Here is a 13,781-nt window from a genome sequence, read left to right on the forward strand (position 1 = left end):
TATCATTGCAATGTCGCGCGATAAACGCCGTCATAGACGTTCCATAAATTTTTCGCTGGACCAAATGAAATTCCGACCGCGTTATGAGCAATTTTCATTTAACGATCGTGTTCATTTGCGAACACGGTGATCGTGGATACGAATTTGTTTCACCGAAACGATCAAACTGACTTATGTTTCTTTCCTTCGGTACTCCATTCTCCTTGCAAGTAACGATTATCCGTTATTTCTAAGGCTATCAGGGATAAAGGTTCGTGATATATTCTTAAAGTAAGAGTTTCACGAAGCGAAACAAGTAGAATCGAAAGTTTCATTATACTTGAGTAGCGAATGAAAGAAAGATTGTTTGCAATCGTTGTGGATCTCTGTGATAGGATAAGTAAAAGGAGATTTGCATGGGATGGAATTCCGTCTATGAGAGTATTTAAGGTATTTTAAGCTCTTCAAAGACGGAAATTGTAAAATAGAAAAGCATTCGTAAAATTGAAAAGAAACGTTTCTTACTATAAAGATAATAGCTGTTCGCGTTTATACAGCGTGTCGAGACCACAATGAATTTAATTAGACAAACTCTCGAAGCATCCTTTTCCTCGCTCGTGATCTCATTCATCGTAACAATAGTGCCACCACTAGGTAAGAAAATTCCCAGTTATCGACCTCGTGCAATCTCCGACCGAGTTTTGCCGACTTAAAACAGCCACCTGGTAAATTCCCGTGTAGAAAGCTGTCTTGCCGACTAGAGAAAAGCACAGGTCGATAAGAAAAGCAGCATACTGCCGGAGCTATTCTGAGAGCTCTGCCTGAGAATACGCAGCGCTGGAGAATCGAGAACGTGCCTAACGTGGCTAACTTTAGCATGGATTTTCGTGCCGATGCTAGACGCTAATAGGAGCATAGAATCGCGATCAGCAACCCGTTCTTGCTAATGTCACTATTTCTGGACGACAACTTTTTCTGTTCTAGTCAAAACTTCGTAACAACTATCCTAACAGAAAATTTCGTTCCACTGACGAACAACGTTATTCAACGAGGATGGAATCGCGTAGACTTTTTAACGTAAATTGTAAGACTATGCCAAAAGATTTTCAAAATAGACGTCGGATATTTACGCAAACTCGCGTTATAAATGCACAAAGTTGAAAAAGTTGCTCTTTCTCTGTTGCTTTGGAAAAAGAATTATCAACGTCCTCGACGAATGTTTGGTTCTCTCCTTAGTTACGCTAGACTGATTAGGTTTAATGATGACAAACAAAAGGGGATCAATGAAGTTAAGTTATAATAAGAAAAGGAAATGAAAGTTATGACAGCGTTGCAATATCGTTCTACTACTTGAATCAATTGGGTAGCGGTATTAAAATGGTTTTTCCAGTTGATCGTACAAACGGATGGAAAACGAGAGTCAGTTAGGAAGGCAATTCAGTAAAATTTTCCTGGCGCAACTGTATCCGATCATCTGGATTAGCCTTTAATATTGGCCTCGGTGCTTGGCCTGCAGCCAGATTGAATATAATTGATATCGATTCACGGCTGACGTCGTGCATGCCGTTGCATCGTTTTAACTTTAATCGCAATGAACGGGTTAACTTATAATTTCTAATCAGCGTTAAACTAGTTTCGTCGCTCTTCGTCTTCTATACTTTAGAAACGAATACGACTGTTTCCAAATCCGCTGGCAACTCTGAAATCCATCATATACATATTACAGTTGTTCGATGGTAAACGTCCAAATATTTTCACGAGCCATTAAATATGAAAGGAAAACGGCGTCATTGACAATCACGATGATATAGAAAGTACGATTCAAGGAAAAAGATTTGGCGAGAATGTTCTAAAAATTGTACAACGTAGAAAATATTAATTCAATTATCTTCGTTGTGAATTCATCATCTAAATTTATCGAATCGTGTTAACGCGTTAATAAATAAGTCATAGATCACGAGGCGACGAATATGCGTTTCCCCACACACACACACACACACACACATACACGCGCGCGCAGATATATCGAATTCCTTCTAAATCGGGAACGGTATAATTAAAGACGCGGAAAAATAACAATAACCAGACTAATGGTCCACTTTCACCGTTGCCTATTGATTTTCGATGCGGGGTCGTGACAGGAAATTGAATAGGAATTTCCATCGATCTACAGCGAAACGACAAAATGCATATTAATGCTGGCGTTAAACAGAAGGCTTTATTAAATGGCGCTCGTTACGCCCGTCTCGTCAATCCGCAGCTACAAAACGGACAATTGGAAATTAGAAATCAAATCCGGTATTGTCGCGGGTAATCTAGAGTGAACGACATTCAACAAGGGAATTCTGGTCTACCGTTGACAACGGCTACTATCGGCCAATTTAATAACAACCGATGAACCGAAGTGAAACCGTTCCTTTTCAACGTACAGGAAACGTTCCGTTGCCATCGAAACTTTACTGGGTCGTTAAAATTTCACGTTTCGTTTAATATTAAAATTTTCACGTTGATGTTTCCGACGCGAGGATAAAAAGATAGATACTTTGAAAAATTACGAATTCAGAGTTTACGTTAAATTTACACCGATGGATTAACACGTATAATACGATCGAAACTTTGCTACGTGTATTTAAGATTCATCGCTTTATTTCAAATCGAGATATTCGATGCGAAGATGAAAAGAAATATCTCTTCTAAAACGACGATTCGAAAGACGCGTTAGATTTACGCGAAGACAATGTAACATCGACGATATCACCGAAACGCTATACTACATTCTTCAGATCCCACGCTAACTCGAAACATCGAGCTTTTAAGAATAAAGATGAAAAGGCAGATATTTTCTAAACCAACGATTCCAAAAGACACGTTATATTTACATCAAGGTCTCTTTTGTCTCTTCTCGCTCGATCGTTCACGCAACCAAGTATTCTCCCTCTACTCTCTGTCTCACGATCGAAACCAAATTTTCGTCTCTCTCTCTCGAGTGGCCAGTCTCGTTCAGAAGAGAAAAGCTTCTGTAGCACACGCGAGTCCATCGATGAAACACGCACGCGTGCGTGAATTCTCAAAGTCCTGGTGTGTTTCTTGCGTGGATCTCTCGTCGAAAACATACCGCCGGAAATCGAAGGTCTCCGTCTAAGTATAGCACCCGCTTCGCTAGCGTAAGTCTGGCCACTGACGTCGAAAAGTGTCAGTATACCCTGGACCGACCGATTCCAGCAACGCGCTGATCCCTGTGTGTCTCAGTATCTCGTGAAAACCGACAGTGCAACTATACAAGTTTCGTTTTGCCAAGTTCTCGTCTTTTCAAGGATCACGCGATTCTTCTACACAACAACGAAAACACTGGAAGCGTTCATGAATGGATCGATAGGAACGTCATTGGCAGTGTGTCGCGTGTGAATACAGCATTTTGTGCACGTTTTTAAACTTCCTTCGTTCCAAGGAGAAAAGTCTCCGGCAAAGTTCCTTCCACGAGCAACGAAGTTTCGTCGATAACAGTTGCCCGTTTTTTTTTCTTCTTCTTCTTCTTTTTTCTTACCGCCGTTCTCTTTCTTATCCCTTTATTTTCCCTGCTTTTTCCTTCCTCCTTGTTTTTCGCTCGAAGGAAAGAAACGGACTCGGATTTGTTTTATGCCGACGCTTTGAAGTAGAAAGAGGGAGAGAGTTGAACGTATAATTCTCTGGGTACGTATGCAAACTCCACGAATATGAAATAAACCGAATTCTCTGTCCCGCTGGTAGGTGTTCTCTGTCTTTGCTTGTTACAATGAGATGCTTCCGACGCGATACGAGTCGCTCCGCTAGAACGACGATAATTTTCAGAAAATTTGACGCGCGGTTTTATTGAATGCAGATCGGAATCCAGGACGACTAACGAGACAGAGCAAATTCAATGTTCCTGAGCGCAAATACTTTTCTAACGTAGGATAGCGCGCTCTCGGCGTCTTCCTTACAATCGTTTCGCATCGTCATTGTTATCGCTTCGTCGCACTGCTCGCTAATTTATAGTTTACAACGCTGCTACATTTAATTAGGCATTCCTTTGCTTCGATCGACGAATATTCTCTAGAATTTCGTCGGAATAGAAGGAATCTCGTACAGTCTCGCTTGACAAATATATATATATATAGTAGAGTTGAAGGTATCGTGAAAATAAATGAATAGAAATATCGCGTTTCACGCGCTGCATGCACCGCGCCAAACAAACGAGGTATTTAAATATCAAGTAGACGAGAATTTGGAGCGTGTGGGCTGTTCAAAATACGCCCACAATATTCGGTGGAAACTTCAAGCAGACAAAGGAAAAAGCTGAATCAGCGACACGATTCGACCGCACTTGGCGCGAAAATATAATAATAACGTGCCACGTGCATCTGTGCGCGTCTTTTGACGCGTCATCAACGGTTAATCGAAAGAAGTTGCTGGACTTTGCGCTTCTTACATTCTAAAAAAGAATTTTCCTGACCTTCCAAGTATACGCTACACCTCGTACAATTCTCCTTGTTGGCGAGAACTTTTCATCCTCCAACATGCATACGTAAATCCATTCACTCTTTGTCTCGTTCTCGGAACGTTTCTATTTTCCACCGAATTTTCCCGTGAGCAAGAGCAGCTCGGTCCTTGCGCTTTGTTGCCTGCTGAACAAACACGATCGCCAAAAATACCATACACTTTGGATCTCAAGCAACCGAAGAAACAAATTTACGGAAACAACGAGGTCGAACGGAACTCGGTCGAAGAGAACTCGGTCGAACGACTGGTCTGACTATGCGGAGGACAGATCTACTGAAATAATCTCTTATTCGTGTCGGCGAGCGCAAGAAGATAATCGTGCAAAGGAGACGAACATCGTGACAAGGCTGGTGTCAAAATAAACGCAGATCCACGGAAGCCGGTTAAGTCAGCAGCTAGCTTCCGGCTAGGTGTCAGGATTAACATTCTGCTTGCCGCTGGCCCCCGCCATCCAGAAAGTTGCTAATACAATAGCATCTAGCCGCCTGTTGCACCCTAGAATTCGCTTTAAGATCAACAAGTGGTTCGTCTAAGAGTAACAATGCTTTCTAATGTGGCCGCTTGTTTCCAGTGCGGTGACTTCTGCGAGAAGCTGATTGGTCATTGGCGCGGCCTTCGACGTCGCCTCTACGTATTCCGAATGTTGCGAAAGCCAAAATGAATTTGGCTCCGATCGTCGGCTACGCGCGTGTCTGAGAGAACTACTTTGAAATAATCCCTGATACTTCGCTGTGGCTGTACGCGCGTGTAGCCGGATTTTAAATTTAACCCACCCGCGTTTCATCGATGTCGTTCGGGAGTCGATTGGAAGACGAGCCAGAATCTACCGAGGAAATTATCGCCAGCCTTCACAGCCACGATCGCTTCGAAATAAAATTGCATATAATAACGATTCGCGTTATCATCGCTAATTACTTTTCGTCGCTTTTACGACGACAGTATCGATAAAATACAGCTTGGATTATTTTCGTCGCAAGATCCGATAACTACGGCTACTTGAAAAGTAAAAAGATACAAACTATAGGTAAGTAGACCGTAGGTATTTATGTACATTCATATTTTCATGAGAACAGGTGGAAACATGGAACCTAGGTAGGAGAGATTATTTTGTCAAATATTATAATGAAACTACTTCATTTCGACTATTCTTTGCATTTCTTAATATTCCGTATATTCTGTATATATTGCGTATCTCGATAACACGCGAATACATGAAAATCCACGGTCTAGAAACGAATAAAGATTATTTTATATATTTGCAAATGGATAAGTACATGGATACGCGCTCGTAATTAAAACTGGATTTTTTAAAACTCGGTTATTGGGAGATAACCATAGAAGATATCATATACGAGAAACAGCGATAGATGACAACTGTTTGATCTCGACCTTTGGGTGATTCTAAACGATATTAGAACGTCGCGTCGATGGACGAATGTCACGAATGAGAATAGACGGATATTAATAAGCTGATGATATTGAAAAATCTGTAGGCCACGCGTTATTTTACTTGGCTCGAGACACGATTGCATCTGATCAGCGTTGAAAGCGAATGAAAACGCGGTGGCAATCTAAAGTTTCATACGTTGCACCAATCAAAGTGAAGTACTTTCGATGATTTGGTGGCTACTTTCGAAACTGTGCCGCGATCACCGCCATAAATCGAGCGGTGAATTTTGAACCCGACCGATGAACGAGAATACGAAACGGTGGCTGCCAAGCCACTCGGCTAATTACAAGACCGAGTCATCGTTCAGGCCAATTTGCAGCGCACGAAGTTCACAGGGACACCCTCTCGGTTTACCCATCTCTCGGGCAACAACTTCTCGTCGATGATACACCGGGTCTCGAAATAGAAGAGCAATGACTCCTCGAAAAGAACTTGACATTGTCTTGTTGGCCACCGGTGCGTCGTTGTGTCACGCAGAATTAAGGAAAGCGCGTTCGTTAAAATAGATTAAAAGAAAGAGGATTAAGGAAAGAGAGATAGAGAAAGGGAAGCAGGATTTTCCTCGTAATCCGACTATTCGTTGAATCGCGAAAGGAAAATATTCCTTGGGGAATATAACGTTTCTTAGCAAACAGACAGGATAAATAACGACTTGGCACAATAGAAATCTCGAATTGCAACAGACTACGAATTAGACGTTCGAACTATTTATTAGTTGTGACGACGATCACTTTGTATTTCAGGGAGTGGCGTAAGGTTTGCGAATGCTTTACCGGAAATTGGTTAAACCGGTGACGCGGGCCGACTAAAAACATTTTCTTTTAATATAACGAGATCTCCCTTATTTCACCGAGTTTCAAACGCTACGTCTTTTGTATATATTTAACAAGTTGGCTACCGGAGTGACGCTTTAAGATTAATTTCAACTTGATTCTACTGATCTGATGAAAAAAATATTTCCTACAAAAGTCGGTCTCCACGTAGCTGGGAATAAATTGCAAAAATGCAAAATATCTAGGAAACCTATTATTCGATAAAAGATCAAGGTAACCTTGATACTTGAAATTACACGTAATTCTTTTTATTGAAGCTGGCATCGAAACGAATTCAACGTTTCTCGAATAACTTCTTAAATTGTTGTTCGGATGATCATCTATTATTAAAACGCAAAATTAAAGAAAGAAAATGTAATCTTCAATGAACGTTCTGATAAAATTCCCGTTTCGACAGCTAAACGGATTTGAATAAAAAGCAGAAGAAATAACAAGTGTTTTCTCGTATTTCGCAGGCATGGAGCAGTTCGAGCAACTGCTAACGTGCGCGATATGTCTGGACCGGTACAGGAACCCGAAGCTTTTGCCATGCCAGCACAGCTTCTGCATGGAACCGTGCATGGATGGCCTCGTTGACTACGTACGTCGACAAGTGAAATGTCCAGAATGTCGAGCGGAACATCGTATACCCTACCAGGTGAGCAATCAATTCTCCAAAGATGTAACAAACCAAGTTAAAATTACGCGCGGATGTTAAGACTATTAACTTTCGAAACTTCTCTGCTCCTTAAAAAGTTATTACTTTTTTAACCACATTTCCATGACCGACGTTGTCGACGATCCACGGCTTCTATAGTTTTCGCGCAAGTTGGCGAGAACAAAAGCAATTATAAGAGGTTACATCTTGGTTTCCTGCTCGTCCTGAACTCGAGAAAGCGGGAGAAAAACGGATATCGATTTCGCGAATTAGGATTCGTTTGCTTCGTTCTCTGAAACGGGCGGTTTGACGTCAGCAATGAGTGAAAACAGAAACGCAGAAGTAAGCTGGTCGGGACAAAGCAAGACTGTCGCGAAACACAGATGTACACACGCAAAATTAAATATACCAGCGTACGAGGTTTTTGCTTGAACAATGTATAATGTGTGGCCTCATCTTTATTCAACGAAGCCACCGCGACGGCGTATCCCTCGCGAAATTGAATAAAGTTTCGCGTTTCATCTAACGCGTCTCGCCAACCATTTGTCTCAGTTCCGTCCCACCCTAAAGGTGGTAACCGACCGTTCGGCGTCAAACGTAACACAATTGTCTTTAATTAAAAGCGCCGATGCGAGCGAACACGAACGACAAACGGGAATAAATGGGAACAGGAGAGAAAAAGAGAAGGGCAAAACGAAGGAATCTGGTCTAGAAACAGTTCTCGTATGAAATTCAATTTCAGGTAAAAGCCGTACAGCGAGATCAAAGTTATCCTTCTGTTTGGAATTTCTTTCGTTTCATTTCGAAGGAGAATCATGGTTATTCCATTAAGGGAGACCGCAGCGCGGTTTTAACTTGTCTCGTGTTGTCGCCAGGGTGTACAGGCCTTCCCGACCAACGTGACCCTGCAAAGATTCTTGGAATTGCACATCGAGATCACTGGGGAGCTACCAGACCCGACCAGCGGTCAAACAATGGAACGTTGCGGCGTTTGTTCGGAGAAGAGCTACTGCTCCCTCTGCGTCCACTGTGAGAAGAAGTGCTGCCCTGAATGCAAGGACGCTCACATGGACATCCTCAGGCGTGAAATCACGCGCATCAATTCCCAGGTAAGCCATAAGGGCCACGTGCTCACGTGGAAATCCTTTTAAGAATACGTCGCGCTACCACGGACCTTTTTACCACGTAAAAAGAATCGCGTTACTTGCCTGTTTACTCCGTGGAAATCTATTTTTGGCCAAGATATTAACCTTACGGAGAACTGACGAGCAGACTGCCTCTACTTGGGTACAAAAAAAAAAAGATCTCGTCGTAGAAACATCGACTCGCTAAGGCGAGAGAAACGATTTCACGCTCGGACACCATCCATCCCTTTATCTTCGCCCTTCGATTTCTACTAATTTGCTGATTCCGCTTCCCTGGCGATTAAAAACTCCCGGACATCAATGGAGATCGGAATGCAATAATCTGTTTGATGTTGATGAAGATTCAAAATAGATCGTACAGAGTAGATTCGCGATCGATTTCTGCTTCTCTTTCCTTCGCATTTTGCCATTTTTTCCTTATCTTTGTCCTTCTATCTATTCTTGTCTCCTTTTATCCTTTCCCCTTGTTCTCTTCTTCCTCCTTTCTTAATATTTTATCTCTCCCACTCACCTCGTCCTTCCTTACGTTCCCTACATTCCCCTGTTTCTGTCATTTCTTCCCTTCCTGCCCTATTTTCCTTTCTCCCTCTTTTCACATTCGATTCACATTCACAGCCGAAATTCGGAAATTCAGGATCTCCCCAGCCGATCAAACATCCGATCGGCATACGCGATTCGATTTTACCTAGCCGTTGGAAAAACGTGCCGAGTCATACGTTTTTCACCGCGTGACTTTCAGTCGCTTTTATATCGGTTAACGAAGCGGACTGATTTCACCGGCGATTCCCATTTTTTCACCTGTTTCCTCTACCGCGCGATAAATTGTTGGAAAAAGAGTAGAGCGAGGGGCAACGAATGGAATTTGTAAGTTACAACAGCTAAGTGAAATCATCATAATTATACGTATGAAATGGACGCGTTAACAACGTACCTGAGTGGGTGGTAACACGTTTTCCACGAATTCGCCGGCAACATTGCCCGGGGGATAATAAATGCAAACGAAGTAAAATTTGCCGCTGTCATCGTTGGCCAGTCCGAGACCTATCGATTCCGTATTCTTCCAAATTAGTTGAGTGAAGTGACGCACAGTTTCCAAATCTTTTACATCGCACACACCATATTTAAAATAGTTACCCTCTCCGTACCTAAGGACCAATTAAAAATCCACTCAATTACTCGCTACATCTTTCAAATGTGAATTTAATTGCCATAATGAATGTACGTTGATAGAAATTTAAGAAAATTAAACCTCGCGAAATTTTCGGCTTGAATATGAAATTTCTATTTAACGTACATAAACGTTCGTTAAATTATATTGTGAAAAATGGAATTTTTAGTTTCAGTTGTATTTTACATTTAAATTTGATCTATTAACTGGGTCGTCCCTTAAAAAACTCTAGAATCACGGAATTAAAAGCTATACATATTTATGATCTCTGGGAAATATGTATTTCTGTTAAATATCTTATTCAGATTGTTTCCGAATTTCACTAATATAATAATCATGAGCCTCGTTTTAAAATCTTTTCTATAGTATACGTAAAATATCCGCAAAAAGTTTCTATAAATGTTCAAACATCTTGGCGATACACCGTAAACCGATTAAATTATATAAGTTAAAATAGCAACTTTAGAATACCAACCACATTTCCAGCGGATCTTTCGGTTTGATCTGATAAGGGAAGTCCCTCCAGAAACTTCGGTATATGTTTTCGCCATAATCAGGATCCGATCTATACTCGAGAACGCCTTTTTTCGCTATTGTGTCCGCCCACTGCTGCGCCCGCTCGTTCAACTTGAAAAGCATTTTCATTTCTTAAGGTAAAATCTCGCTGCAATGCCTTAAATTCTATTCTTGCCGTCTTAAATTTCAACGTCATGGAAATTGACTAAGGATCGCGATGCTATCGCGTTAATAAAAATGTACAGCAGCAGTTCTTTGAGAAACGGCCGCGTTCAATATTTCATAGAACCTTGTAAACGAGCGCGCCGCGCGAAGAATATTTCCGGATGAAATAAGAGCAGATCCTTGTATACCTTATCATCGATTTCTAATGGAGAGGAACCGTGATTGGCGCGATATTCATTATGCAGCGTCAGGAAATCTGCCACGAAATTCAACGGGAAATTCCTGAAACAGAAAAAAGAACTAGGTTACTCGCTGTCCACGAGACACGACGTAACAAGCGTTTCAATCCGTTGCTTACTCCATTTTTAATTTAAACGCTTTCAATAGTCGGAGACATGTTGATTGATGTTCGCAAGCGGATATTTGAAAATATGGCAGGTGTGCTTGAAGGCATATCTTGTAGGTTTCGATACAAAGGATTTTTGGAAAGAATTACACGGCTACATGTTTCAAATCGACGATGACTTAGGTTATACGAGTCATGATGGATGAACAATCGCGAAGCAAATTCTCGCGCTCGCACGCTTTCTTTCGTAAATATCGGGGCGCTTGTCTCGAATTTTAAATACAAACAGCAATATTCGAAACAAGAATAAACTGATCCCAGTATTTGCAAGATTATGTTTACGAGGTTATTTGAAGTCTCGGGTGAGATAACGATTTTTAAAGATTTTGATAATAATCTTTGACGTTCCAGTGACCTTTCGCCTTTACTTAAATCCCCATAATCCGGTTCTATCAACCGGAGCGTGCGTTCATGACACGACAAATTACATTATTGTTCGCGTAACAATAGTCGTTTCGACGAGGAACACCGAAATCCTTCCCGACTTCTCGAACAACCCAGTGAAATTGCGGTTCAGCGTGATTACGTCGAGTGAGGTGGTTTTGAAATTTTAGATAGACCCGGAAATATTGAAATGGAGTTGCGTACCAAGCAACTCGATTCGATCGGGATGAATACCGCGAATTCAGGTCAACATAACCGCGTACGTACAAATACGTGCTATGTATGTGCAATGCAAAAATAACCGGCCGGTATATTTACCCGCTCCTAATGTATTCAAAACAAACGCACTCTCCTCTGCGATGCGAATTCAGCGTCTAAGGGAAACGTGAGACAGAACGCACCCCATGTGACGATCAGTGGAAAATCACGACAGTGAGAAATGAAAGATGATTTCCATTGGACATCTTCGCCATAGAGTTAGCTTCTCAAAAATCACCATATATATAATATATGTATCATAATAGAATATTTCAAATATTCCAAATATACGGATATCTCGATATTTCGTGATAGAGAGACACAAGTTTCAAAGTATTCCAAAATCGAGTCAAAAAGGAATAATTTTTAAAAGAAGGTAAACGTGTATGTATATCTCAAACGTGTAATAACGCAAATGTCATAAATATTTAAATCTATAATGCTACAAATATTTTACCTGTTCGTTACGAGCGCCGATCCTACTCGATACACGCATCCGCACGACCGAGCGTCAACTAAAATCAACAATACGCTACGCAATCGCTGTGACTCGAGGCTGTCAATACGCTACGCGACGGTTGAACTTCGTATCGAGAAGATTACCATTCCAAATATTTCAAACACTTTAATTACCCAAATCTACAGCGTGTCCAATATATAATATTCCAACTAATATAGATTTCCAATTAATACACATAGTACTTCAAATATCCCGAATAGGGGATAGATCTATAATATTGGAAATAATATAATATACATTAAATAATATAATATAAATACAAATGCTCGCATCTTGAACACAGCTCCATCGTAAACAGGGCTTTTCGAATATCTGAAAATCTCTGGAGAAGGAAATAATTTCGAGAAATTGAGAGCGCAATATTTTGTCTTTTTCGGACGATTCTATCGATTCGATAAAAATTCTGTTTACAGATACGCAGGGGGCTGCACAGGTTGCAGGACGCGCTGGCTTTGGTGGAGAAAAACACATTGGGACTACAAACAAACTGTGCCTCGGTCGCGGAAGAGGTGGACGAGATTTATCGGAGGCTGAGCAAGGCTTTGAAAGACCGTACGGAACATCTGCGTAACGAGGTCGATCGATACCTGGGCACAGAGCTCAGAGGCTTGATTCAGCTCAAAGAGAATCTGGAATTGGAAATCGCGAATATCCAGAGCAACTGCGATTTGGCGGAGGCTCACATCAATGAAAACGTGCCATGGGACGATTCCGAACTCCTCGATACAAAAGAGCTTTTCCTGCGTACGGTGGAATTCATCAGGTTCGTCTCATCGCCTTTAATCTAATTTCCTTTCTTTTCTTCTTTTTTTTTTTTTTTCTCTTTTGCCACAGACCTCTCTCGAGACCCATACAATTAGAAAATATCGTAGAATCAGCCGCTAGATTCCTCCCTGCCAATATCGATCTTCATATTTTCTTACGGAAATTTCGATTCCTTTGGCATGCTCCCTAAACCGAAGATATTTAATCTCCCGTATTCCCTTAACGAACCACCCTTAAACCAAATGGAAGCCTTTATGGCTTGTATTACGAAAAGGAAATTCCTCGCAATGTCTGTTTAGTTGTAAAAGCATGCGCCGGATTTATGGAACACGTAATACGCCTCACGGAAATTCAGATTAAAATTCGTTGAATCAAAGAAGCGGAGTTTCCTTTAAGGGTACTCGCAACCAACGGGGCTGGAATGTAATATAATTAAGTACAGAGAACTAACGAAACATGAATTTGGTTCGAATCGCGTCACGGTTGCGTTTTAATTGTATTTCATCGATGTACAAGTGACACGAGGGAAGTGACATTAAAGGGAATCGAACGACGGGAGTATTTTGGATTTTACAGGACCAGGAATTTTGGAATTCCTTTCCTATCGTTTATAAGCGTCGTTAGAATCTAGAAACGACCTGGATCCCATGAAAATTCATTGTGGACTCTGCGGAGAATAACGATCCCCTTGAAATATAAAGTACCTTAAATTTGACCCACGAAAAGGCAATCTGCTAGACGCGTATTTCGTTTTTCGTGCTTTATCGAGCGTCAAGTTTATCGTCAAGCCAGGCCACGATCCCTTAAATTACGACTACTACGTTTCTCGTTTTCTTCCATCGCGAAAAATTCGCGCCGTATCACTTCGCTCAACATTCAATTAAGAAGCAACAAATTTTACACTGAGCCGTGCGTTTTGTAGATAACCGGTACGTTTGACGTACGATACCTGCGGCCACGTACACGCGTTCCTCTGCCATAAATTTTCACGAAATAAAACCCATAGTTACATACGTGGTCCGTGAAACATAATTCAG

At 41.3% G+C, this 13,781-nt stretch overlaps 1 protein-coding gene across 10 annotated transcripts in view; it reads left to right on the plus strand.

The window, feature by feature from the left end:
* Positions 1 to 13,781, plus strand: part of LOC126922516 (RING finger protein nhl-1) — a 56,659-nt gene that overhangs the window by 20,592 nt on the left and 22,286 nt on the right. For 8 of the 10 annotated variants that reach the window (XM_050735137.1, XM_050735131.1, XM_050735141.1 and 5 more), the window contains exons 3-5: positions 7,236 to 7,417; positions 8,293 to 8,526; positions 12,393 to 12,742. In XM_050735137.1, coding sequence (XP_050591094.1) covers positions 7,238 to 7,417; positions 8,293 to 8,526; positions 12,393 to 12,742 — 764 coding nt within the window. In that variant the 5' untranslated portion in view covers positions 7,236 to 7,237. Of the gene's footprint in view, positions 1 to 2,984; positions 3,670 to 5,068; positions 5,522 to 7,235; positions 7,418 to 8,292; positions 8,527 to 12,392; positions 12,743 to 13,781 lie in introns of those variants that run through there. The other 2 variants (XM_050735136.1, XM_050735135.1) reach the window with 2 other exon arrangements.

Source organism: Bombus affinis, chromosome 12, assembly GCF_024516045.1.
Source record: "Bombus affinis isolate iyBomAffi1 chromosome 12, iyBomAffi1.2, whole genome shotgun sequence".
Classification (NCBI taxonomy): domain Eukaryota; kingdom Metazoa; phylum Arthropoda; class Insecta; order Hymenoptera; family Apidae; genus Bombus; species Bombus affinis.